The sequence below is a fragment of the Cotesia typhae genome, unplaced genomic scaffold (genome assembly GCF_013202065.1).
Source record: "Cotesia typhae breed Kobodo isofemale line unplaced genomic scaffold, CoteBio_Ctyphae scaffold_152, whole genome shotgun sequence".
In the NCBI taxonomy this organism is placed as follows: Eukaryota; Metazoa; Arthropoda; class Insecta; order Hymenoptera; family Braconidae; genus Cotesia; species Cotesia typhae.
Window position 1 is genome coordinate 2,643,952 of NW_027423776.1, and position 27,125 is coordinate 2,671,076.

At 30.5% G+C, this 27,125-nt stretch overlaps 5 protein-coding genes across 7 annotated transcripts; 2 read left to right on the top strand and 3 right to left on the bottom strand.

Annotated features, from left to right (window-relative positions):
• Window positions 1-448: 448 nt before the first annotated feature.
• Mrpl30 (mitochondrial ribosomal protein L30) lies at window positions 449-3,023 on the bottom strand. Its single transcript, XM_074256179.1, has 4 exons — window positions 2,815-3,023; window positions 2,374-2,489; window positions 874-1,000; window positions 449-777 (listed from the first exon to the last, which is right to left on the bottom strand). Exons 2-4 carry the CDS (start codon window positions 2,481-2,483, stop codon window positions 493-495), a joined length of 522 nt encoding a protein of 173 aa, XP_074112280.1. The 5' UTR covers window positions 2,484-2,489; window positions 2,815-3,023; the 3' UTR covers window positions 449-492.
• Window positions 3,024-3,136: 113 nt separating this feature from the next.
• Window positions 3,137-16,861, top strand: LOC141535982 (iron-sulfur cluster transfer protein NUBPL). Of its 2 annotated transcripts, none has more exons than XM_074256177.1 (4): window positions 3,137-3,267; window positions 15,022-15,344; window positions 15,411-15,784; window positions 15,916-16,861. In XM_074256177.1, exons 1-4 carry the CDS (start codon window positions 3,193-3,195, stop codon window positions 16,083-16,085), a joined length of 942 nt encoding a protein of 313 aa, XP_074112278.1. In that variant the 5' UTR covers window positions 3,137-3,192; the 3' UTR covers window positions 16,086-16,861. The 2 variants fall into 2 exon arrangements, with proteins under 2 accessions (XP_074112278.1, XP_074112279.1); XM_074256178.1 differs by lacking the exon at window positions 3,137-3,267 and adding an exon at window positions 3,657-3,922 and having other exon boundaries at window positions 15,916-16,859.
• LOC141535981 (uncharacterized) lies at window positions 8,949-12,096 on the bottom strand. Of its 2 annotated transcripts, XM_074256176.1 has the most exons (3): window positions 11,727-12,096; window positions 11,253-11,426; window positions 9,730-9,893 (listed from the first exon to the last, which is right to left on the bottom strand). In XM_074256176.1, the coding sequence occupies exons 1-3, from the start codon at window positions 11,821-11,823 to the stop codon at window positions 9,862-9,864; spliced, it is 303 nt and encodes a 100-aa protein (XP_074112277.1). In that variant the 5' UTR covers window positions 11,824-12,096; the 3' UTR covers window positions 9,730-9,861. The 2 variants fall into 2 exon arrangements, with proteins under 2 accessions (XP_074112275.1, XP_074112277.1); XM_074256174.1 differs by lacking the exon at window positions 11,727-12,096 and having other exon boundaries at window positions 8,949-9,893; window positions 11,253-11,407.
• Window positions 16,862-17,098: 237 nt separating the features above from the next.
• Atpsyngamma (ATP synthase, gamma subunit) lies at window positions 17,099-18,613 on the top strand. Its single transcript, XM_074255952.1, has 3 exons — window positions 17,099-17,172; window positions 17,507-18,054; window positions 18,126-18,613. The coding sequence occupies exons 2-3, from the start codon at window positions 17,528-17,530 to the stop codon at window positions 18,490-18,492; spliced, it is 894 nt and encodes a 297-aa protein (XP_074112053.1). The 5' UTR covers window positions 17,099-17,172; window positions 17,507-17,527; the 3' UTR covers window positions 18,493-18,613.
• Window positions 18,614-19,972: 1,359 nt separating this feature from the next.
• Tfiia-l (transcription factor IIA L) lies at window positions 19,973-23,007 on the bottom strand. The gene is made up of 7 exons (XM_074255951.1): window positions 22,847-23,007; window positions 22,101-22,335; window positions 21,664-21,990; window positions 21,383-21,576; window positions 21,153-21,302; window positions 20,989-21,078; window positions 19,973-20,920 (listed from the first exon to the last, which is right to left on the bottom strand). The coding sequence occupies exons 1-7, from the start codon at window positions 22,868-22,870 to the stop codon at window positions 20,813-20,815; spliced, it is 1,128 nt and encodes a 375-aa protein (XP_074112052.1). The 5' UTR covers window positions 22,871-23,007; the 3' UTR covers window positions 19,973-20,812.
• Window positions 23,008-27,125: the final 4,118 nt, after the last annotated feature.

The window sequence follows — 27,125 nt, forward strand, 5'->3', positions numbered from 1 at the left end:
TTTTTCTCGATTTGATAAAAAAAACACTCTCCTGTCATGTTATATGGCAAAAGATACACAAATATCGAAAAAACAAAAATTTAATCAGCTGTGTATTTATTATCATTAAGCTGATAGTTTTGTAGCCCTTGTTAATTTTTTTTCTAATAAAATCAAAAATAATTTGGTCGGACAATTTTGTACAGATTTAAGACGTCATTAGAGAGAATTACCCATATAACATTTCATCATTCTTTATGTTCGTTGATATATATGAAAAAGAAATAAAAATCTCTAATGGTATCTAAAATATAAAGTTATTGAAAAATTTATTAACTTATAAAATCATTTTAAAAGTGAAAAAAATTTAATTATTTCGATTTATCAGATAATTGAATTCTAAAAAACTATAAGAAGAATTTTCTTACAATTAATTTATTTCAAAATAATGAATCAAGTTAGGTATAAATCATTTTGATAATTTGACTTTTATTCATTTAAAAATAATTATATCTACAAATCATAAGGATTAAGCCACCGATATCTTAATTCGTCCTTCAAAGTTTTTCTATCTAATCGTTTTGGATTATTTATGAACTCCATGGTAGCTTTTTCACGAGCTGGATCGACTCTTGGAGCCAATAGCAAATCTCCATTTTCATGAAGCCAAGTTTGGACTGAATCATCATCGGGTAATTTGTCTGGCATATTGATTGGTGTAACTTTTATCAGATGCTTTATTTTCCAAAGCAACGTACATACTTCTGGTGTATTTTTTACTATTGCAATATCACTGGCCTAAAAATATTGAATAAAATTTATGATTTATGGCTCATCACCCAAAAATATTATGTTTGAATAACGATATTATGTGACATCGATCAAATTACTTACCACTTTATCTAATTTAATCTGAATAAGAATATTTTTATCCCAATATGGATTGCCTTTAAACTTTTCGACACGCTGAACCATTAAAAGTTTTGTTGGTTTGAATGGAGGATCTTTATGATCTGGGTGTCTAGAAATAGTTAATGTTATTGAAAATGACTTAATGTTTATTAGTGTAAAAAAAATTATTTCAGTTGTATTAATAAAAAACGCCATTCAGCCACACCCGTAATGGAAGGAAGATTTCACAGAATGAATTATCATATTATCCCATTAACTTTCGTCCGACATTAAATTAAATTTATTTTAATTTGATTAGGATCTGTTAAGAATTCTCGATAGAATAACATTTATAATTTGTTTGTACAACCCATTGCCTGAAAATGTTTCAATTGAACTCTTAACTTCGATAAAATAACTAAAATCGGTCAAAATGTCAATGTTATATACGTCAAATTAAAGGTAATTTCATGGGGTTTCACAATAATTTATCAAAAATTGGTCATCTCTTTTCAATCGAAAGATATACATCAATTAAGTCACCAAAAACGTGATTTTCACTATTTTGATAATTTCGAAGAGCTACCATTTCTAAATTTATTGACGAACTTCGCTCATTTTAGGGCTCATATACGCTAATTGTCTAAGAAATCTATACATTAAATTTCATTAGGATCTGTTGAGAATTCTCGATAGAGTAACATTCATAAGTCGGTTGTACTATAGACATTGCCTGAAAATGGTTCAATTGCACTCTTAACATTAATAAAATAACTAAAAATGGTCGAAATACGAATGTTATAAACGTCAAATTAAAGATAATTTTATGAACTCTTAAATAAATTTATCAAAAATTAGCCATCCCTTTTTAATCAGAAGTTATACATCAATGAAGTCACCGAAAACGTGATTTTTACTATTTTATTAATTTTAAAGAGCTACCATTTCTACACTTATTGACGGATTTTGCTCATCTTCGAACTCATTCAAGATTATTATCTAAAAAATATCTATACCAAGTTCCATCTAAATTCGTTAAGAATTGTAGGTGCTATCGTGTATACAAGCTGCGTTATATTACAAATAATTCCGACTTAATTTTGACATGAGGGCCAATGCAATAGATAGATTTCGATGAAATCTACCTAAAAAGGATTCGAATTTCAGAATTTCCTATTGATCATATTTTAGGTATTTCGCTCTTTCATTAGAATGATAATAAAATTAGCAGATACCTGACAATTTTTTTAATAAATATATGTGTAAACTTCAGTATTATTTACAGGAACTTTTCAAACAGCCTACTTCCGTAAATCTACGATTGACAAAATATTTTGATGACATATTACAAAGCATGACTTAATAATGCAGTAGCTGTCGCTATTTCTATTATAATTATTAACAATCACGCGTATTTAGAACATATAATGCAGTATAACATCCATCAAATTTATTTATTACTTATTATTATCAGACTCCATATAATAGTTTATTTAAACTTACCGTGGATAATATGTTACTTGTTCGTATTTAACACCATTTGTCCAAGTCCGAGGTGCTCTTCGTAAAATATAGCTACGAACCTGTGTAAAACAGCTTAATGGAATAGACATATTTATCTGCAAAAAAAAAAACAATATTATTCAAGGAAAACTAATGACAACGATACTTGTTTAAGGTTATGCTTAGATTTAAATGATTTACATCAACACTAATGAAAAATAACTTTGAAAAACTTAGAAACCAGCAAGCGTGTTAACAAATAAAAATTTGTTTTTCAGTATTTATTACAATTAATATATAAAAATTACAAAAATTTCACAACCATAACTAGAAAATATTTGTCAACTAGTTTAATTTCGTTAGTGTTACAAAGAAATATTTTTTGATTAGAATAAAGAATAGAAAAAAAAAAGTATGTAAAAAAACTGTTTTCGATAATACCTTTCTAATTTAAACGAGAAAAATTTTTAATAACTGTTGAATTCAGTAATTTTGAATGAATTTTCTTGCAAGTTTTTACTAGCACCCTACTTTCTCACCGTTATTGAAATACACAACAGTGCCGATAATTTTATGCTTGAGAGTTCTTTACTCGATGTACATTTAGTCTTAAATTCATGAAATTATCATAGTCGCTTATCAGAGATATTCACTAAAAATCTGAAATTATAATTAAATTAAATTATTTAATTTAACTGATATATTATATTTAATATTTGCAATTAAATCATCTTTAAACTTGATTCATTGAGTGTTCATGAACTGTTGAGGTTATTGCTTATTGTGAGTTTTCTTATCATATTGGCGGTAAATTTAAAAATGCCCAGGTCATTTTTACCGAATGCTTTATTAAATTTTCGATCTATTTTTCTTAATACTACAAAAGCTAAGCAAGTAAGTATTTTTAATATTTTAATTATGTTTATAATCCGTTAATTCTTAGAAATTTGTAAATATTTCTCTTAGTATAAAAATAATAAATGCACTTGATAATTCTTCCTGTTCAACTGTTGAGATTTTTCTTTTACAATCATTTAAGGCTCGTTTCTCAATTCCCTTCTTAGATATATTGTTAGATATATTTTTAAGAATCTCATTATGCTCTTTGAAAACAGTGATCAATTCGCTGACTCTTTGGTTTCAGATTTCTATCTGTTTGTTTTGTATGTTTTTATTTTCATCCAGTTTATCAATTAATTTTTCCATTCTTAATCTCTGCCGTATTTTCTTGATTATTATCTTGACTGAAAAAAAAAAAAAAAAAAAAAAAAAAAAAAAAAAGATTATGTAAATATTTTAATACTTCATTTTAATCTCTGACAGGCTATTATCTAAATCATATTTTTCTAAAAGTAATAAGAGTAAAAAGTTATAAAGTTATTTAAATGCATCTATCCAATAAAGATAGAAAAATTTATTACTTTTACATCATAAAAGTTCGAACAATCATGTGTAAAATACACATAATTTTGAAGTAATTTAAATGGGAAAAAAATATTATTCAAGCTGAACAGAAACTTTAATGTTACATTCAAGTAAAATTTTTGAGGTAAGTATTTTTTTACACAGTTTACCTGTCAGGGATTAAAAATAGAATTATTTATTGCTGTGGTCACTTTATTTAATCAAACCTTGTTGATTCAGTTGATAAGTTCATTGGTTCTTCATTTACGTAAGACATACTTGTCATCACATTTGAACAAAAATGAATTGATAAATCGTTATGAAAGATATCCTCTATTTGAGGTAACCATTGCCATGATTTACGTTCAGTTCTTGTTGTTGTTTTAGCATTATTTTTTTTAATTTTTGAGTAAAATGTTTTCAAATTTGATAATTTTTTACTGACATCATTGTAGGTAACTCTTTTATTAATTTTGCTAAATTCCTTGGCGATTTCGCACCACAGAGTTTTTTTTTTTATTTTAGGATTTCTGAATCTATCTTTCCGAACTAAATATTCATGTAATAAAAATTTAACCGCAGAGTCTTCCCAGTTTTCAGTATTTAGTATTTCTGTATAAATTGCAAAAAAAATTTAATATTATGATTGTATATCTATATATATAAAAATCAATTGCTGTGCGTTAGTCTCGCTAAAACTCAAAAACGGCTGGACCGATTTTCAAAATTTTTTTTGTTTTGTTCGTTATAGTTCAGGGATGGTTTAGAAAAAAAAAATTTTGGAATTTTGGAATTGAAAAAAATTTCAGCTTAAAAAATAAAAAATTGTTAATTTTGTATCGAAATCGCTATTGTTACGCTTGAGCCTCAAGGTTGCAAGAGTATACAAAATCCGAACAAAAACAGTTTCACTGTAAAAAAATCGTGCCAAGTCCACGTTCATAAGACTATTAAGAAAAAAAAAATTTTATTTCTTTACAAAAAGATATAAAATAAAAAATTAAAAAATCCAAGTAACCGATATGGTTGTATATGATTTTCGAAAATTAAAAAAAAATTTTTGTAAATTTAAAAATTAAAAGAAATAATTTTGGAACGTATTTAGTGTGCGTAGTTACGAAATATTTCACTTTTTATGAAATTCCTAAATTGTATCTACTAGTGCACTTAAAAAAAATTCAAGTACACAATAACGCACACCAAGTACGTTCCAAAATTGTTTCTTTTAATTTTTAAATTTACAAAAATTTTTTTTTAATTTTCGAAAATCATATACAACCATATCGGTTACTTGGATTTTTTAATTTTTTATTTTATATCTTTTTGTAAAGAAATAAAATTTTTTTTTCTTAATAGTCTTATGAACGTGGACTTGGCACGATTTTTTTACAGTGAAACTGTTTTTGTTCGGATTTCAGTTTTTTTTGTAATTATAATAAAAATTGACAATTTTAATTTAATACATTTCCGGTGGCAAACTATCCCCTTTAAGCTATAGTTCATGTAAAAGTTATTCTTGCGCCGCCTGGCGTGTGTAATTGCAAGCTGTCAAATATCTTTTTTTCACTGTAGTTTTCCATCTATCATAAGATTAGCATGCATCGTTATATTATTTAGTCTCTGGCCATCCGCTTTTTACATAAGAAAAAAGTTAAAATGCAAGTGTTTTGAACTACAACAAAACACGTATTATATTCCTGAGCCGATACACGGCATCCCTATGAGAGAAGCTGTTGTGTACTAGCCTTAATGTGGTGTCACCTATGCAGTTTTGTTGTAGTTATCCCATCTCGTGCTGCCACCAGACATAGTGTTGCCAACACAGATCACCTAGTAGGCGGTTTCACCCGCGTCTTGTGTCATAGCATCTCTCATCCAGTAAGAGCTACACCGGGATGCCGTGTATCGGCTCCGGAATATAATACGTGTTTTGTTGTAGTTCAAAACACTTGCATTACATTCCTCTAGGCCGATACACGGCATCCCTATGAGAGAACTGTTTGCTATCTACTGGTGATCTTCTCAACGCTATGTGATGCTGGAGACAGCTTTTTGGACCAATGTTAATGTAAAGCCTGAAATGTGAATGATAGGAAGTTTCCGAATGATTAACCTCTTCTTTTATTATTGTTTTTTATTACCAATGCCTTTTTTTTTTTTTTTTTTTTTTTTTTAATTAGTTCCATATTAAACAGTACAGAGAATAATTATATGATATGATGCGGATTAAATAAGAGATAAACTTGTTTCACAGAGTAATTACATCTCTTTAAATGACAAGATAATCTAGTCTTTGGAAGGTTATTCTTTAAGTACTTACATAACTGACCCTAGGAACCTGACTTTCCTATCGGGTTGAAGTTGTTGAACAGAAGACCCTGGGACCTTTGGTCTTGTCTTTCTATCTGTTTACAGTAATGATTCCTGAATGTCTCTACACTTTTCCAGTTACCTCTTTCCAAAATCTCCTGGACTGACAAATTATCCAGCCAACCTCTGGAAGCCACTGCTGCCCGTACCGAGCCTGGTGAAGCATCGATGCCTGCCTCACCTAGGACTGAGCGGACCCAGCCCGCAATGATTGTCCTCGAAGCCAGTTTTACTGAACCAGTGACCGTGATGAATAATTCTTCCAAATTTTGTGAGGATCTTCGCTTCTCTGATAACTTGATCAGGGCTCTAACCCATGTAACTGGGCAAATCCTTATGTTCTCGTGTTTAGACAGCCTCCAGCCTGATTGTCTAAATTCGGCTCTATCCGTCTTAGAACCAAAACTCGGCCATAAGATGATCTCGTTGCCTAGATTATCCAGCGATTTTTTAGAAATTTTCAGTAACGTTAAGTCGTGAATTCGTCTACCTGAAACCAACAACAGTATCGTAGCTGTTCTCCTGGACACCTCAAAGAAGGATAAATTTGGTAGGTCTAATTTTAGCCAATCCAACAGGATCTGTGCGTCCAAGATTGATGACCTTGTCTCCTTTGGTCTTGCCACTGAGATTGCTTTTAAAACCTGTTTAACTAAAAAATCTGACGATAGATCTCTTTTTGCACAAAATGTGGCTATTACCGATTTGTGGACCAGGATAGTGCTGTAGGCTAACTTTTCCTCTACAAAGAGATGAGAAAGAAAACGAGCGAGATCCACGCCCCTGGGTGATACTGGATCCATCCCTTTCTCTCGGCACCAGGCTAGCCATTTCTTGATTGGAGTTTTGTAAGTAAGTAAGGTCGATGCTCGCCAACTCTCTCTCACCAAATCTCTTTCTTGTGATGACCAGTCCCTGGTCATTCTGCACCAGCCCCAATCTTCCACACCTGAAGGGTCAATTGATCCACCTTCTGCGGTGGCTTGCCTGTTGACAGATCCACTAGTACTTGTTCCAGGTTCTTGATTGTCATTGGTTGCTCTGAGCTTCGGCTGGCTAAGTCCGCCATCCAGAACGTCTGTTCCCACTTGGGCGCTACTATCAGGTACTGACCTCGACCTTTGTTAAGGTGAGCTAGTATTCTCGGCAAGAGGTTGGGTGGTGGAAAGACCCAAGCTAGGTTGTAGTCCCAGACTTGACTGAAGGCATCGATAAATTTGGCTGACTGATCCTTGCAGTCTCTTGAGACGTATGCTTTGACTACAGAGGACTCGGCGCTCGCAAATAAGTCTATTTCGGGAACTCCCCATTTTCGGAAGACTTCTTGCGTTGCCTCTGGCCTTAAGTGCCATTCTGGTAGAGTTCCGCCTCTGGATAGCCTGTCGGCTATACCATTGTATCTTCCTGGCAAGTAGTGAGCTGACAGAAGGATTTCTAACTCGTCTACTAGGTGTAATAGGTCGTACGTCAGTTCGTATAACTCCAGGGACCTCGTACCCCCTTCCTTTTGGATGTAAGCCACTACAGTTCGATTGTCCGTCTGTAACAAGATATGAGCCTTGCGAAGGCGGTGAGATTGTTGCTTTATTGCTAGGTACACTGCCAACAGTTCTTTCTTGTTGGAGTGCCATGACCTTTGGCTTATTGTCCAGGTTCCGGACATGTGTACGTTGTTTAGTTGGGCTCCCCAACCACTGTCTGCGGCGTCGGTGGTCAGGAAGTGGGTAACCCTGCCCTTGTGTAACTGAGTCGTTCTCGCAGTGGCTTTGCACCACCAATCTAGCTCCTTCTGCACCTGGTTCCCGAACTGGCGTCTTTGACGCGGTCTGTTCCCGTTGAATTCCATCAGGAACCTCTGGAGATGGCGACAGTGCAACCGACCTCTGGGTATCGCGAAGTTTGCGAAATTCAGGTGTCCTAGTAAGGATTGAGCCTGAACGAGAGAGCTGTTCTCTTTCGCACTTAATTCCTGAGCCAATCTGATTATTGTCTTGGCCTTCTTGGCTGGAAGACTGATTTGGCCCTTCCTGGTGTCCCAGGATATTCCGAGGAAGTCCAGTTTCTGGCAAGGAACTAGGACACTTTTGCTTCGGTTCAATTGCCAACCTAGGGTTTCGAGCAATCTCACCGTCATGACTACTTGAGATTTTAAGTCCTCCTGATCCTGAGCTACAATCAGGAAATCGTCCAGGTAGACCACGACTCTTACGCCTCTGAAACGAAGGATTTCTGCTATCCAGTTCGTTATCATCGAGAACGTATACGGAGCAGCTGAGAGGCCAAAGGGCAAGCTCGTCAGCTGTAACAGCACATCCTCGTAGAGGATTCTTAAAAAGCGGCGATGTGCTTCTGCCACAGGTATGTGCAGGTATGCTTGTGATAAGTCTATTCTCGTCATCCAGTCCCCGTCTTGGAGAAAGTCTGGAATCTTTGTGTGAGAGAATAATTGGAATGACTTCACTTCCACGTACCTGTTTAAATTCTGGAGATCGAATATAGGGCGTATCCCCCCGTCCGATTTCTTTATTAGGAACATCCTTGAGATGAAGCTCGAACCTGGGTGTTCCGGTTGTTCTAGTACCCCCTGGTCTATCAATAGTCTTATCTGTTCCGACAGCTGAAGGGTGCTTTTTGTTCTGAAGGTTGATGACTTCCAATTGCTTGTAAGTACTGGCTTCTCTGTGAATGGGATGCGGAAACCTGTAATTATATCTAGGATTACTTTTGGGGCTCCTAGCTTTTTCCACTCGTCGTGAAATTTGGCTAGCTGGCCTCCTGAGAACTGTGTTACCTCCATATAGTCACGAGTTATGTTTTTTACGAAAGGAATAAGAGCTCTTGGATTTAGGAGTCTCTTTCTTCCAATTCTTTGGCCTCGTTGCCTGAAATTGAGATTCCGGCTTACTTACTGCGTTTTGAGCTGGTCTTAATGGAGGATGGGACTGGCGAGTCGCTGAATGGGTCTGATTCTCGCTCTTCCTTTGATGTGTGTATCTTGATCCTGGCTGGCCCGTGTTCCTTAGCCAAGACTGAGGACCCCCTAGAGATTGTATTAGAGAACCTAATCTTTCCTTACCAAAAAGGTACACCGTGCTGGGTGGAATGTTCCTCAAGGCTACTTGGATCTGCTTATTCGGAGCTTCCGATATTACTCTTTCTCTTCTAGCCTCAATGCATGAAGCTCTTTTACCGCATACTACCTGTAACATCTTCTCGGAATTCTTGAAATACTCTGAATTAGGACCGAAATTCGCTGAGAAAAGTTCGTGCATTGTCTCTGGATTAACATTCTCCCTGTTTGAGAACGTCCAGTTTACAATACCCTGGAGAGTATCCTTCAGGAGTCGGTTTTGTTCCAAAATTGCATTTGACAAGCCCGCCAAGGTTCTTTCCGTTGACAGGTTAAGGTCCTTACTCTTGTCCAGATAACATAGCTCCTCATTGACCTTCAGATCTGTGAAGCCTGGAGAAGCTAAAAATTCTTTTAAAGTATTTCCGTACCTGAGTTCTTTCCAATTTGCTGAATCAAATTTCTGAAGTTCAGATATTAATTTCAACTTTTCTGGACATGCTTCCCGTAATACCTTCCGGCTATCAACCTCAGTCTTGCACTGACCTAGGTCCAATACCTTGGAAGGTTCGTTAGGAGTTGTGAGGAATTCCGACTGAGTCGACTCCATGCCTGTTGCTAATGAAACCTGAGGTTGTACTTCCTCAACACTCCTGGGAGACTGGCCAGGTGTTTCCTGAAATGCAGATTGAGTGTTACCAAAAATTTGATTAGTTAAAAGGGCCACTTGTTGTTCGAGGTTTTTTAGGCTCGATTTATAAGTCTCGAAACGTCTTTTCTTAGGTGGTGGTGGCGGAGAGACCTCTCTCTCGCTCTCACTAGAATTCTGATGCTGGCTGCTTTTTCTTGATCAATGTTCTTCCGAGTCATCTGACACTTTTGGTGAACTCATATTATTATTCAGTACTCTTTGTCACTTTTTGAGCACAATATATACTTATTTATGTGTTAAAAAAAAAAAAAAAAGATTTGTTTTAATTATAAAATTTTTATGCGACACAATATGGCTGAAAGTACTCAACGCTATGACACAAGACGCGGGTGAAACCGCCTACTAGGTGATCTGTGTTGGCAACACTATGTCTGGTGGCAGCACGAGATGGGATAACTACAACAAAACTGCATAGGTGACACCACATTAAGGCTAGTACACAACAGCTTCTCTCATAGGGATGCCGTGTATCGGCCTAGAGGAATGTAATCTAAAAATCTGGGTCGCTATAGTTTGTGCTGATTATTTTTAATAATTTTAAATAAAAATTATAAAGATAATTGTTAATAATCAAGTAATACGCGTAATAAAAAGCATGAACTACTATTATAAAATATCATATAAAAAAAAAATCAAATTAAATTTGAAAAAAAACTTGTAACCTCAAAAAACGATTCTGCTTACGGTATAACACACTCGGTAGTCTGGCTTGAGAACGGAACTTGGCGCCAGATTCTACCGAATCTGTTGATTGTCCAATATGCAGGAAGATACGTATAAGTATACTTTGGGTATCTTTATATATATATAAAGATATATATATATATATATATATATATATATATATATATATATATATATATATATATATATATATAAAAAAGCCATATATAATAGCTAAATTTGTCATTAAAGACAAATTTTTGGGAACTGGGGGAAATAAAGGATAAATGGGGAAGGGGAGGACCTTTACTCAGTAGGAATTTTCGGTAACTGAAAAAGTAATTCGGACAGCCCAGACCGGGAATCGAACCCGGATCGTTTGGTTACGCGCCAAAGGCTCTATAATTTGTTATACATTTATTATATAAATAAAGCACATAAAACATATTAAAATGACCAACAAGTTTCATTTAATAACTTAATACCAACTTAACCGTCTACAATACGACCAGTGTTAATTGTTGACAAAAATAAATTAGAGTTTACAGGTTAAAAATCACAAATCAAAATTTGTAAAAAAAAAATTTTTTGTAGGTGATACGAAGTTCACCGGGTCAGCTAGTAATAAATATAAAAAATATTTACTATGTTAATGTTTACCTTTATCAACATTTTGATCTGTCAAATTTTTACTGATCGCTGAATTGTCAATCTGAATGTCGTTAGTAAGTTCCTCATCCGGCAAATTACTAGTGGACTGTTCTGCATTTTCAACACTTTCTTTATCGCTGTTATTTAACAACCGTTGAAAGACTTCTGAAGCGTAATTTGAACCTATAAATCAATGCAAGTTAATTAGCTTATACAAACATTATAATATTTTCAAGGTACAAAATTTGTAGCTCAAGAATATGATGAAATGAATTATTTTATTTCTAATATTTTGAGGAAAGATCTTCATTTTACGTTTATTGTACTAGCTAAGCAAATAAATAGTTTTAGCTAAATTAAATAAAAATTAGTTTGATTTTTCAAAGACAAGAATTTATGATCTCCGTTCAAAATGCTTTATTTTTTTCAGTGTGTTACTGAAATTACGACAACGATTGACAAGCTTTAATTTTTTTGACTTACCTTTTTTCAATGATTCATGAAAAGCTTGATCACCTTCAATGTTATAAATTGTACCGCAATATTCAGAGGAACACACGATTAAAGAATTATCACTCATTTTAGAAAATTCTATAATACACAATTATACACACCAGTTTTTCACTGTCAACTAATTTTTAAGTCTAAAATCATTATATTGAGTGCTTGTATATCTGAACAATGACAGGTCTGTTCTTGTCCGTTTTGTTTACATCAACAATAAGCAAAATGACGTCTTATATTAAGCTATGCTTACTGCGTTAGCGCTTATTTTGTGTCCCGGCCGAAAATTTTGTAAGTATAGTTAGTGACTTTTACTACAATAAAATTGTAGTAATCAACTTTTTTTTTTAATTGTTCATTTTTTTATATATTTAAAAAAAATATATCAAAATTAAAAAATAAATTTTGTTCAAAAAAATGAAAATTAAAATGGTAGACCCGATTTGTAAATAATTACCGTAATTTTTTACATCGAAAATGATTCGAGAAGAAATTTCGAAGTTGTATTAAAAAAAAAAAAAAGAATGTGTGTACTCATGTACACGCGTTAGAAGTTATACTTCTTTGACGTATAGAAAAAAAATAACTAAAATTCAGTGGTGATTAACGATAAATATTATACTAAAATTAATTAAAAAGATTACATTTAAATGAAAAACGTTTTATTTACGTGAAAATATGACTACATAGTAAAAATATACAATCATTATGACTATGAATTAAATATATTTATAAATATTTTAAATAAACTATTTTATACTTGTAGATTCTTCTCGTAGTGACTGAATAGGGACGTGAGTAACAAGAGGTTTGTGGTAGCTAAAATATGATATAAATAGTCCTGTTGAAACTGTAGATAAGTACCTTGTAAATACACCATCAATAGTGGTGCCATGCCGTGTTGTTGAAACTGAAGTGTCATTATTAATTGATAGATTTAAATCGTCATTAAGAAATTTTATCAGTGGCTCAGAAGTCTTTGAATTAAAGTTTATATTAAAGTCTCCACTCAAAATCATAGGTAACTTATCCTCATTTTTACCCATATAAGATGCTCCAATTGTTGTGAATGGAAATAATGTTCTTTTCAAAAAATAAATAATGTCTTCAATTTTTTGATTTGGAGAAATATAAATTGCAACTAAAACAATTTTATGACCATCTTCCATTACATACTCCGCTACACAAAATTCACCTACGGTCGACTTTGATGAACTTACAAATTCGGACTGTCTGACTGTCATATTAATGCAAGGAGTAATAATATTTGTAGTATCGTTTGCATTGTGATAAATAGCAACTCCTCCAGCTCGATGATTTGATCGTTTATATTGAACGATGCAATTAAAATGTGGTATGCTAACTGATTCAGTGTCATCCAGCCAAGTTTCATTTAACATCAAAATCTGTGATTTTTGTATAACTGAATCATTTAAGTCAATGGAGTGAGCGCGTAAACTTTGACAGTTGAAAGTATACACTGTCAATCCTTTTCTTTGGCTAATGAAATTTAAGATATCGTCCTTGATAGTAATCAAACGATTATTCGAGAGTATTTGAAAGAAAGTATTTTTTAAGTAATTTAAAAACTTGATTCTAAAATTGAAATAAAATTTTTTTTAAATATTATAACAAATTAATTGTAGCAGTTAAAATGAGAAAAAATCCCACTTATAGAAATTATTCAAATCAACAAGTGTAATTTTTTAACTCATTTACTATATAAATAAAATACAAATATGGTGAAATATCTAATAAATTCTGTGTCATTGAAAATTTTTATAATCATATTAGAAAAAAAAATTTATCGATAGTCCTTCTCAAGAAGATGAAAACGCAATTGAGTTTTGAACCGAGAAAAAAAAATCTGCACCAGTTTTATCATCGATAGCCTTAGAACACCTCACGATTCCTGCAACTTCTGTCCCGTGTGAAAGACTTTTTTCTATTGCTAGTCATATTGGAAATGCTGTCAGAAATCGATTAAGTGCTGACCATTTACAGCAAATATTGTTCCTTAAATCCCTACCAACAGCGGAATGGTATTTCTAATAAGAAAAACTTAATTTTACTTTCTTTTAATAATTTTATTATTCTTTTTGAAACTAGAAAAAAATATTTATTTTTTTATTAAAATATACATTTAACTAATAATACTTTTTATTTGATTAATATTTAATAGCAGTATTAATATTTAATTAAATCAATTTAATTAATAATTAATTAACTCATTTAAATATTAGAAAGCATTTAGTAAAAAAATTATAATTCACTGTTATTAAGTGCAATAAAATATTATTTTCAATCTAGAAGAAACGTCTATTTTAATAATTGAAAATGCATTAGTATAAGCCATATTAATTTTTAAATTAGTTCATTATAATGATATGGAATTCTTTAACCTTGAAAATTACGCCTTCATTCAAACGATCGATTATCAGTGGATCGATTCTATCACACTCGATTTTATCAAGGATCAATTCTTTCGATAAAATTTATCGCGATTCTTGAGATCGATTTTTCTTTTGGAATCGTGCATCCCTATTCTAACTTAGAACTTCTAAGTACAAAAATACTAGAATATACAACTTGAACATAGCTATCGACTTTCATGCCACCTAGAACTAATTTCATACTGTTAAATTTGGGAGTCGGTGTGCGCGCGCATCGTAAAAATTCACCCTCATCAATTTTCTCCAACGCGCCAAAAGAAGTATAACTTCAAAAAACACTTTTTTCGAAATTTTTCGTGAACGGTTTCTCTTCAACGTATCAACTGATTTTGATGTGATTTGCAGCAATCGACGTCATTTTTTGAGTTTAAGAACTGACTTTAAAAGTTATTCCAAAAAAAAATTTTATTCTTGAGATTTCTTAAAATCTACTGGTCCGAATCGGTTTCAATGGTATAGGAAATTTAAGTTTGGTGGACCCTGATTAAAAAAAAGTATTGAGACAAAGAAAAAAGGATTGGTTTTCTAGTCAATCCAATACTTTCCAGCACTTATTTCTTTGTCTCAATACTTTTTTTTATTCAGGGGAGCCCTTTCGAGCGCCGCAGACGTAGTGACATCCTAGTAGGAATGGCTAGAATAGCTTCACAGGACCTCAAAGAGGGAAGAACGGATGAGAGCTCGATTTCCAAAAATTGGGGTGAAACCAATAACTTACCGATTTATTGAAAATCTATTATGTTTTGTTCTTTTTTTTACGAATAAACAAATTTTTGCAAAAAATAAAATTTTCTCTATTAAAATAACTTGAATTGTTTCAGTTATCATCATCAACATCAAATAGTCTAAATGATGAAAATAAAAGACGCCAACAAGTAATGGGTAAAGGACTTCCTAAGCAAAAAAGTATAAAAGGTGTCAAGCAAATACTGTTAGTTGCATCTGGAAAAGGTGGAGTTGGTAAATCTACAACAAGTGTTAATTTAGCTACCGCATTGAAAATTATTCAACCCCAGAAAGCAGTAGGCTTATTAGATGCTGATATTTTTGGACCAACGATTCCATTAATGATGAATCTTCATCAAACACCTTTACTCAATAATGATAATTTAATGGAGCCTCTTGTCAATTATGGAGTCAAGTGGTAATAATTTTTAATTTTCAATTTTTATAAAAAAAAATGGAATTACATAATTTTTTCATATTTTAGTATGTCAATGGGATTTTTGGTTGACGAAAAGTCACCGGTTATTTGGAGAGGATTGATGGTAATGAGTGCGTTAGAGAAATTACTCAGACAAGTTGCTTGGGATTCTCTTGATTATCTTGTAGTCGATACACCTCCCGGAACTGGAGATACCCTTCTTTCTTTAATTCAAAATATTCCTATTAGTGGTGTTGTTATTGTTACAACTCCTCAAAAGGCAGCGTTAGACGTGGCGCGAAAAGGTGCTAGAATGTTTCAAAAAATGAATGTTCCAATAGCTGGACTTGTTGAAAATATGACGAACATAACATGTCCAAAATGTTTAGAGCAAGTATCGTTATTTGGTGAAGGAGGCACTATTTTGTCTAAAGAATTAGGTAAAGCATTATTGCTAAATTATTAAATACTTAATATATCTTTAATAATATCATAAACATGTCTTTTTTTTTTAATTATTATTTTTAAAAAACGGATTTTTTTGTATTTATTTTTCTTATTGACTTTTTAGGTGTACCAATTTTAAAAAAATTTCCTTTAGACAAAGATACAATAGAGTGTGGAGATATTGGAAAACCAATTGTTTTAGCACAGCCAAATTCACCGCAGTCTACTTTATACAAAGAGTTGGGACAAGATATTATAAATTTTTTACAAAAACAAGTTATTAATTCATCGTAACATTTTATATTATAAATTTCAAAAAATTTAACTTTTTTATTTTGAAGTTTTATTGAAAAAACTATTGACTAAAAGAACAATTCAATGTCATTCAAATTGATATTTTGATTAGCAATTGAAATTAATATATAATATTTAAATAACTCAATCTTGGGAATTTGGGCAATGAATAAAGATGTTAAATTATAAGAATTGCAACGTTTCGTTGATTTATTTCAGTTTCATCAGGCGCATCTTATGGTTAGCATCCTTGTCTAGTTCTTACAAAGTCAATAGATGTAATAGAGTAAAACAACATACTCATAATCTCAAACATTTTTTCCAAGTTAAAATATTAAGAACTTGTATAGATTTCTCTCAAATACTATTCAAATTAATAAATTAATAAGATAAAACAAAATTCAATAACGTATATTTGTCAAGTGTGTTTACAATATTCATTTATTGTCCAAATTCTCAAGATCAAAGTATTTAAATATTTTAAATATGAACGAGAACTTAAATATTAATCTTAAAGCGTGTATGATATAAAAGTAATTTATACGTACGAATAGTTATCAATTTGAATAAAATATTTCTTCATTTTTTAAAAATCGCGAATGTATATATTTTAATTCATTCTGAATAAAAAATGAATAAATTTATGACACTGAAGTTAGCAGACGTCTGAAAATTTTGATTTTTTTTTTTTTAATTAAATTACAACTAAAAAGATATTTCTAAAAAATTACACTTACAGTTTTTCAAGTTTTTTACAGGTGAAATTTTTTTTAATTATTTAATTAAAATTTTTTCAATAAAAAATTTCTAAAAATTTTGAAATGTCGGCTAACTTCATTTTTATATAAATTTTATTATGTATGATGACGATACGTATTAATAAAAAAATTAAAACAAAAACAATAAAAAAATTTTTTATCAACTCATCAGAAATTTAAAAATACCGCCAATTTTTTTCATCGAAAGCTGCGTTACCGCTCTCTAACGTTCTTTCCAGTCACTTTTTATCCCCCCGTTATACTGCCGAGAAGAGAGTTAACCTTCTAAGCACAGTGGCCGAATTGACTTTCGCCTGTAAAATTATTTGGTAAGTTTATTTTATTTATTTTTTCATTTAATTCTATTCTTAATTGATTTATCTTGACTATCTAAAGAAATAAAAAAATTATTGAACAATTAAAATCAAAAGTTGTTTAATAAACCTTTTACACTTGATTAATAATAACAGTAAATAGAACTGAATAGCCGTCAAGTTCTATCTGACGATTACATAAAAGCATATAATACTTCCAATTAAATTGAAGGAGTACTGAATATCTCCTTGACAGTTTATAAATTGTGGATTAAAAAATCACACTAACTAACAAAATTTACGTGAATTTATTTTGAAATTAGATGTACTAATTAAAATTTTTTCTCAGTTATCGGTAAATTTGTCCACCATGCTTCGTCAGGCGAGCAATTTGGTCTCGTTGACTGCGCCAGCAGTTCAACAACAGCATCAACGTGGTATGGCAACTTTAAAAGCTATTTCCATTCGTCTTAAGTCGGTAAAAAACATCCAGAAAATCACTCAGTCCATGAAGATGGTGTCAGCAGCTAAATACAATCACGCTGAACGTGATTTGAAACAAGCAAGACCTCTAGGTCAAGGAACTAAAATCTTCTATGAGCAAGCTGAAATTCAAGCACCTGAATCAGAACCTAAACAATTGGTAATTGCTGTTACAAGTGATCGAGGTTTGTGTGGTGCTGTACACAGCGGTGTATCACGTAATATTCGTGATAAATTATTAGCTGATTCAAATCTCCGTGAGAATACCAAAATAATATGCATTGGTGACAAATCACGAGCAATTTTATCACGGCTATTTGCTAAAAATATTCTCTTTGTCGCAAGTGAAGTTGGCCGTAAGCCTCCAACTTTTACTGATGCCTCCAAAGTGGCAAATATGGTCATGAATTCAGGGTTAGTTAATAAATATTTATATTTAAATAATAACAATTATAACGATACTAATTTTTGTTATCTGATAATAGGTACACCTTTGGATCTGGGCGTATAGTTTACAACAGATTTAGGTCAGTAGTTTCGTACGTTGTCGATCAATTACCCCTGTTCGACAAATCTGCTGTAACGAGTGCTCCAAAATTATGTGTCTACGATTCTCTCGATGAGGATGTAATCCAAAGCTATTTGGAATTTTCTCTTGCCTCATTGCTATTCTACGCGATGAAAGAAGGTGCATGCAGCGAACAATCCAGCAGAATGACTGCTATGGATAACGCCAGTAAGAATGCTGGTGAAATGATTGATAAACTTACTTTAACATTCAATCGTACTCGCCAAGCTGTTATTACTAGAGAACTTATTGAAATTATTTCTGGAGCTGCCGCTTTGGATTAAATATCTCTTCATTTGGAAACACAATTGTATAGTCAGCGAAGTTGGCAAGTGATTATTATTCACTATTAATAATCTTAAATATTATAAAATTAAAACACAAAATTAAAAAAAAAAAAAAAAACCATTAGACATTTTTTTTTATTTTATCCTTTGATTTTTTTTTGTTTTTATAAAACATTTTTTCAACTTCGCTTTATATACAACGTATAGATCATTATAGGATTTAATAACCTATCAGATAATAGTAATGTAAGTGTTAATGACTTATCAAGTTTGAGAACACTCACTCCTATTTAATAAAAAAAACTGCCGGTTGTTGAATGTAATAATAAAAAAAACCGATACAAAACAAAAAATAGTACCAGTTTAAATTTCTGATTATTTATTTCATAACTTAAGAAAATATAACATTTTTATCAACATTATCACACCTATAATAATAAATTTGATAAAATTCGGTTAGTTTATTTTTAATTGATATTAATCAGTCATTCATTTAATTTTAAAATAATTAATTCAATTGTTTGATCTTGAAAAATAATATTAACTTATTGATTTAATTCCGTTACTGAAAATTTATGAATAGTTGTGTATAATGGTTACACCATAAGCGAGGAGTAACCGTGCATTTTAATAAATCAAAATTCTGCAGACATGAGATGAAAAGTAAAATTACAAATTTTTAATTTGGATTATTTTCATCTAAATAGTACTCTGATAGAAAAAAGAATTTTTTGGTAAAATTACTTTCATGTAATTAATTATAATAGAAATGACACGGTACTTTTTTTATGTGATTTGAGACATTTTTAAGTATAAATCAAGCAAAAATGATGTGCCTCAATAATTTGTGAAATATTCATTAATCGTAATAAAAGGTAAGTTTTTAATCAACTAAATAATGAACAGCTCATCCGAATAACTTCAGTGAGTCAAACTATTTACGTCCAGTTTATCACAATTTATTTACAATGATCCCTCTGTAAGATATTTTAGCTGTTTCAATTTCTCCATTAGTTACTATGTAATAAGAGAAAAAAAGATAACCTGTTAAACTTTAGGAAGAAAGCACTGTATTCATGATCAAAATAATGTTATCTTTCATACACATAATAGTCTGATGATGGAATTCGATGTGTACTCATTTTTATGATAAAAAATCTTAGATATAATGTAGGTCTAAACTTCTTTGATAAAACCAAAATTATTTAGGTTAACAGTAAATATATAAGAATTTTTTTTTTCATTATTTATTAAATTATCATTAATGCCACAATCGAAATCTTACTAAAATATTAATTTCTTAAAACTGCACAGTAGAATTTTTCTATATTTGCTGGTAATTAATTTTAATAAGTCAAATAATTTATATTCAATCAAAACTGAAAAATCATTTGTTCGAATAAAAAAAATATCAATTATTTAGGTTTGTAAAACAACAAATGTTAATAGATAAAATCAATTAATATCATAATATATCTTCAATTTCGATAATACATTTCGCTTTTTTTTATATTTTAATGTTGACATTAAATAACACAAAAATTGTAATTATCATTAGCAGTTTCATGCTTTCTTTTTTTTGTCTTAAAGATTATTTACAAAATTACTTCAATGCACTTGAGGATTTAGCAAATAAAATTTCTGATTTCTCAAATTTAGTACTAAATATTACTATTATTAACGGAAGGTGTTAATGTATATGTCGTAAAAAAGAAATTGTTTCTTTCATTATTTAAGTTAAAAAAAGAAACGAAATACTTTCAACTTATCTCACACCGTACAATTATCACTTATTCAGGGGGTTTTTTTTTTCACAATACAAAATAACTGCTTTTAAAAAAGAACGAAATTTGAGAAACAGTTTTCTTTCAAAAACTCGTCTAATTCTTTAGTGATTAAACTGATATTTTTATCGTATATCAGTTATGATAAATATACATACAGATAATATTAAATCTACATAACTTAGTTTTTCAAGACAAAAAAAAAATTAAATAATAAGAAACAAAAAAAAACAATATATTAATTAGTGAATAATCAATTAACCATAAGTCAATAACAAAATTTGACACCCCTATGTTCCATCACCCGTGCATCGACTACTTTATTCACACGTTGTTAATTATACTAACTAAAATTTTTTTTTTGTATTAATAAGTTTTTATAATCAAAATTATTTTTTCATTTTGCACATTTAATCAGCGATCCGACGTCGCAATAATGAATTGTAAACAAATCTTAATAATCTTTCCAAGTTCCAATCATCATAGAAAAAACAAATGGAAAATTTGATATAATTTGAGGTCTTCCAATTGGCTCACCACTCAGCATCACCATTTGCTTTTTGAAATACATAGTCTTTACCACTTAAATTCATTATCCCGTCTTTTAAATAAAATTTCCATTTATTTCTACTCCTCGTAATCTAAAATGAGAATATCGAATTACTTTTCATGTCGACAAGATGAATAAATTATTTGAGAATATACAAACCTTATCATACTGGCATACAACAACGTTATCAGTATCAAATAGATCTGTTGGATCATCGTCTGTTACGTCGTCCTCAGAATTAAGTGGTTCCTTAATTTAAAAAAAAATTTAATAAGGTTAAATAAAAAATGTAAAATATTTAAAAAATTTGTACATTGACAAACCTCTTCTCGAGCTCCTGCATCATCCTGCTCATCGTCATCTTTTTCGAGATCATCATCATCATCTTCGTTATCGTCTTCGTCATCATCATCATCTTCGTCTTCAGAAGTGTCTCCATGTTGACCATCAAGTTGAGCGATATTACTGTGTCCCTAAAATATTTTTAATTAATAACATGTATTTTTTAAATAAATAATAACATAATGTGATGAACATTAACTTTGAAACATACTTGATTTTGTACAGGCATTTGTTGCTGAACATTATTTGCTTGTGTAATAACTTGATTAATTTCAATGGGCATAGTTGATTGACCTTGTAAAGTTTTATCAACATGCTGTTGAAGTAGTTTCGATGCAACATTCTCGGGAAAACCCATAGCTGCAGTTATCACAGGCCCCGTCAAAATAGTTGCCAATTGATTACCTAAAATACATATTTTTAATGAGAATAAATAATAAAAATTTATTTTTAAAACTACTAACATAGTATGAAAACACTAAAATAAAATACCTTGGATAGCTGATACAGGAACATGGATAGTTAAGACTTTAGGTTTTCCATCGCCTGTACTAGCATTACCAGGTAATGTTATTTGAATGGGAACTGGTCTCTCAAATAATGCTGGTGGTGGTGCAGTAACGACTTGTTGAATTGGCATCGTAGCATGCTGCTGAATAGGAACATTAGCAGTCTGTGGAGGAACAACTCTCATTGGTTGTGGTTGAGGTTGACTTTGAACTACTTGCTGTGTCTGTTGCTGAGGATGCGATTGTGATTGAGTTGTAGTTGAAACAGCTTGCATTTGTTGTTGAGCAAAATGATTACCAACATTTGCAGCTAAAATTATAGAAATAATTATTATTATAGATTCATTATATTAATTATATGATAAAAATCAAGTACATAGCAATTAATAATTAAAAATTAAAATAAAATAAAATATTCACCATTGCTGGAGGTAACTGCTTTGTTGGCTCCACTATTTTTATTAAGTATTAATATCTGAGGTGGTTGTGGTTCTGGCGGATCAGTATTTAACTCAACAGCTTTACTTTGAATCAATTTAGATTCCCATATTTGTCTTAGCTCTTCTAGTACACCTTCATCTACACCTTCTTCAGTACACAGTGAATCTTTCACTCCATTTATTACATCATCAATCACAGTATTATAAAGTTTCAACTGTAATTAAAATAATAATTATCATTATTATAACATTTTTATCAATTAAATAATTATATTGCAATACAAATTCATTATTAAAAAATTAAAAATTCATGAAAAATCTTATCATTTCAGTAAAAAATAATCAATTACTTATTTTTTATAAATAATGATCATATCAATAATACAAACCAGACATATTTTTTTATATCCAGTGCGAATCACAATATAAATTAATTAATTGTTAATCATTGCCATGACACCCCATTATTGAAACAATTATTTGTTTTAAAAACTCATACAATCATTTAATTATTATCATAAACATATGCAATAATAAAATACGAGATAGATAAGTAAAAAAAAAAGTGTGTGGAATTTTAATATGGTAAAAGATGATAATGGATAAATTTATAAAAATTTTTTGTTTCAATACAACAGTGATAGCATGTATTTTAGCTAGATGGAATGATACATTATTTTTTAAGTATTTTTTTTTATTAATGGACATTATTATTCCATTACTCACCACACTGGTTTGGCTAAGGGCCATTGTCGGATGATTAGTATTGTTAATCGTTTAGATGAAAAACAATACCAATAATCCTTAACAATTTTTAAAAAGAAACCCTCGGCAAGCCAAGCTGCTATCGTGTCGCTCTTCCTCTTTTATACTTTCTCAAGAGCTCTCATTCCATTCACAATATAGCCACGATCCACGATGCTGGTCGACACAACTCTTTTATGACTGAGTGAGTCAAATTAGTTTTTATTTTCGTTTGCTGTTAATGATAAAATAGATTTTATTATTTATAATAAATTGTTTTAATCAGAACTATTAATTCATTTAAAGAAATATATTTTTTTGGATTTTTAACTTAAATTTTAACAAAATAATAAAAAAATTACCTGTTGCAATCTTTGTCAATAAAGCGGCATTTTTAAATATTTTTATTACTTATAAAGGGTTGAAAGAATTTTAAGAGTTGTAAAAATATTTTTTTTCTCTTTTAAACTTACAAGCAATGAAAAAAAATTTCTATTAGAATATTTTTTGTAAATTTGAATAATTTTACAATAAAAAATTTTCTGCAACTATTGCAAAAAGAAAATGTCAAAATATTGTAACAATTCATAAAAGCTTATTTCCAATAATACTGAAGTTAGCGGTCAGCTTTCAATGGGTGGTCTCCTTTTCGCATAGATGAACACTTTCCGAAGGCTACCCTTAGTTTGTTATAAGCGAAACTTACCGAAAACTAATATATCCGAAAAGACACAAACCGTGCTGTCATCTATCGAAAAATTCTTTTTTCGACTGGAAACGATACGAAGAAGCAAAATTCGATTGGACACATTCCGAAAAAAATATTGACAATTATAATAAATTTTGTTTATCAGAAAATTATTAAACCGAAAAGACAAAATCCGAATCGTCATTGATAGAAAAATCTTTTTTCCGTTTCACAATAACTGGAAAACTTAATTCTCGATTGGACACTTTCCGAAAATAATATTGACAACTTTAATAAATTCTTTTTATCAGACAATTATTAAATTGAAAAGACAAAATCCGAATCGTCATTAATAGAAAAATTTTTTTTCCGTCTCGCAATAACTGGAAAACTTAACTCTCGATTGGACACTTTCCGAAAATTTTTTCAGATGATAAAAAAAAAACTTCAGTATCGATGAACACCTTTGTACAGTCGGCAATGTGAATTTTAAGTGATAATGGGCAAAATATTTTCAGTGATTTTTTGTCTGTTGAAAAATATGAATTGATAAATTTAAAAAAGTAATTAAAATATCGTAGAGTAAATTGGATTTAGAAAATTCAATGCTTCAAATTAAAAAGATTTTATATTACGTATAACCTTTTTTTGTGTTATTGAAATTAGCAGCCACGACTGATTCCTCATTTTATTGAGCAGAATTTTTATTGCAAAACAAAAATCAACAGCAGTCTCAACAAAAACCCAAATTTGAAATTATAATACCTCAAATGATTATAATAAAATTATATTTTCCCTGAAACTAATTTATTATTAATTATTATATTTCATTCCTTAAGTAGTTGCATATCTCAAAAATTCTTATCTTCACTTAAATTATTATTATGATTATTATTCTTTACTAACTTATAAATTTTTACAAAACTATATTAAAAAATATTAATTGTCAAAGTGAAAAAAAAATTTTTTCTAACAAAGTTTTCTTATTTTCGGACTTTTGGAAGACCTGGCGCAAAACTTCAAAAAAATTGTACCAATTCTTGAGACTTCCCGGATCAGAGTTGTAGACAGTGGCCCCACTTTGGGCTGTTACAAATCTAAGCTTCTTTTCTCAAGTATGTCGAACTTACACCGGGACATGCATAACTTTTGAAAAAAATTGATTGAAACAAATTTTTTTTTGGTAAAACTGCTTCATAAAAACTAAAATTTTTGTTTTGTAAAAAAAATGATTGTCGGTAAAGTCAGTTTGCGGATAATAGATTTACGTGATCACGTCATAAAAAAACATTAATAAAAAATTGCAAACTTTTATAAAATGAATTGAATTATTATCACTGAATTATTATTATTTTGTATTTAAAAATTATAAAATCTTGAATATTAAAAAGTTATTTTAACAAAAAAAGGACTTATTGATACACTGTTAATCAACAATTGATACAATAATTTGATAATTCATATAATTATTATTATTTATAATCAATATTATTTTATTAATTTATTATTTGTTATTATTATTATTATTTTATTAATAATTATTAAACATATTTTCAGAACGTATTATGCAACACTCCAGGAGTTGGCAAAAATCGAGAAGACTTCATTAGAGCAGAACTTGGAAATAAGAAGTCCCGAGAGTAACAAAATTACTCAAAAAAATGAAATGATAGAATATTTGTGGGATTTATTTGACAATGGAACATTAGATATTAATAACTTTTTACAGTGTGCTAGTCAAATAACTAAAACATTTAATAATGAGCATGCATGGACCAGTACAGATGATGTAAACAATTTTCTGATGCCTGCTATTTGAATTTATTCACATGTATTACTTACATTAAGTCTATTCTTAAAAAAAGAAAAAAAAATTAATAAATTCTTTAATTTACTTAAATACAATTTTTCTTTAATTAATTCCTAAATTATAGATTCTTATTTAGAAATTATTTTTTGATATTATGTGCAACTTGCAATTATTTTAAATAACTGAATTTTTCTAAATAATATATAAATATTGTTAGGTATGTGATGTGGTCATTAAAATTAAAAAAAATGAGTGCATCCCTGATAGCCAGCGCTTTCTCAGTAAGTGTTGACTCCCAGCAGTTACGGTTAAGTTATACATCAAGTTGGCGGTAATTCTTCACTCAACAACAGTTGTAAGCAAATTGACAGAAATCTACGACCGCAACTTGAATACAAGTTAACAATCAAATTTGTAGTTAAATTTCCTTTCAACTTTACTACAATTTGAAGGAAATACTTTGTACAGCAAGTTTTGACGTCTATTTGCAGAGTAAGTTATAGGTAACTAATAGGTAATCGCTCGCTTTGCCAACTCTTTCCGTCAAGTTTGCTTCAAATTGCGGACGTAGATTGACAGTAAGTTATAGGTAAGGTGGCTATCAGGGATTATACATTTTTAAATTACAAAAATATATTTTATACCCTGATAGCCACCTTACCTATAACTTACTGTCAATCTACGTCCGCAATTTGAAGCAAACTTGACGGAAAGAGTTGGCAAAGCGAGCGATTACCTATTAGTTACCTATAACTTACTCTGCAAATAGACGTCAAAACTTGTTGTACAAGTATTTCCTTCAAATTGTAGTAAAGTTGAAAGGAAATTTAACTACAAGTTTGATTGTTAACTTGTATTCAAGTTGCGGCCGTAGATTTCTGTCAATTTGCTTACAACTGTTGTTGAGTGAAGAATTACCGCCAACTTGATGTATAACTTAACCGTAACTGCTGGGAGTCAACACTTACTGAGAAAGCGCTGGCTATCAGGGATTCAACCAGGAATTTCTACGGTACCCACTGGTTATTTTGCTGAGCAGGAAAAATGAGTTTCTTTATTATCTACAGTTTTTGAATGCGACAATTTTTCGGAAAGTGTCCAATCGAGAGTTAAGTTTTCCAGTTATTGCGAGACGGAAAAAAAATTTTTCTATTAATGACGATTCGGATTTTGTCTTTTCAATTTAATAATTGTCTGATAAAAAGAATTTATTAAAGTTGTCAATATTATTTTCGGAAAGTGTCCAATCGAGAATTAAGTTTTCCAGTTATTGTGAAACGGAAAAAAGATTTTTCTATCAATGACGATTCGGATTTTGTCTTTTCGGTTTAATAATTTTCTGATAAACAAAATTTATTATAATTGTCAATATTTTTTTCGGAATGTGTCCAATCGAATTTTGCTTCTTCGTATCGTTTCCAGTCGAAAAAAGAATTTTTCGATAGATGACAGCACGGTTTGTGTCTTTTCGGATATATTAGTTTTCGGTAAGTTTCGCTTATAACAAACTAAGGGTAGCCCATTCTCCTGTATAGATCAACGATGATTGGCTAATTTAATTGAAGCAAAATCATGAAAATGAACCTATAGGAAAAACAATAAGGAAAGATAGCGGAAAGAGAAATTGTTGCTGCGACAGCGACGGGACGACAGACAACATCAGTATAGGTGTAGAGTATAGTATAAAGTATAGAAGCGCCTAAATGTAGCGCAGGACCATACTGGTTCTCATTTGGGGATCGCTGATCTTAGTTTTTAACAAG

Bases quoted from the DNA above. Each gene is read 5' to 3' on its own strand.
- Tfiia-l (XM_074255951.1), bottom strand. From the start codon at position 22,870: ATGGCCCTTAGCCAAACCAGTGTG. The intron at 22,336-22,846 runs GTGAGTAATGGA...TTTTAATTACAG, and splicing joins CCCTTAGCCAAACCAGTGTG to TTGAAACTTTATAATACTGT. The intron at 21,079-21,152 runs GTTTGTCAATGT...TTTTAAATTAAG, and splicing joins ATGCAGGAGCTCGAGAAGAG to GAACCACTTAATTCTGAGGA.
- Mrpl30 (XM_074256179.1), bottom strand. From the start codon at position 2,483: ATGTCTATTCCATTAAGCTGTTTTACACAGGTTCGTAGCTATATTTTA. The intron at 1,001-2,373 runs GTAAGTTTAAAT...AACTATTTCTAG, and splicing joins CAAGTAACATATTATCCACG to ACACCCAGATCATAAAGATC. The intron at 778-873 runs GTAAGTAATTTG...CAATATTTTTAG, and splicing joins AGATTAAATTAGATAAAGTG to GCCAGTGATATTGCAATAGT.
- Atpsyngamma (XM_074255952.1), top strand. From the start codon at position 17,528: ATGCTTCGTCAGGCGAGCAATTTGGTCTCGTTGACTGCGCCAGCAGTT. The intron at 18,055-18,125 runs GTTAGTTAATAA...ATCTGATAATAG, and splicing joins AATATGGTCATGAATTCAGG to GTACACCTTTGGATCTGGGC.
- LOC141535982 (XM_074256177.1), top strand. From the start codon at position 3,193: ATGCCCAGGTCATTTTTACCGAATGCTTTATTAAATTTTCGATCTATT. The intron at 3,268-15,021 runs GTAAGTATTTTT...GAATTGTTTCAG, and splicing joins ATACTACAAAAGCTAAGCAA to TTATCATCATCAACATCAAA. The intron at 15,785-15,915 runs GTAAAGCATTAT...TTGACTTTTTAG, and splicing joins TATTTTGTCTAAAGAATTAG to GTGTACCAATTTTAAAAAAA.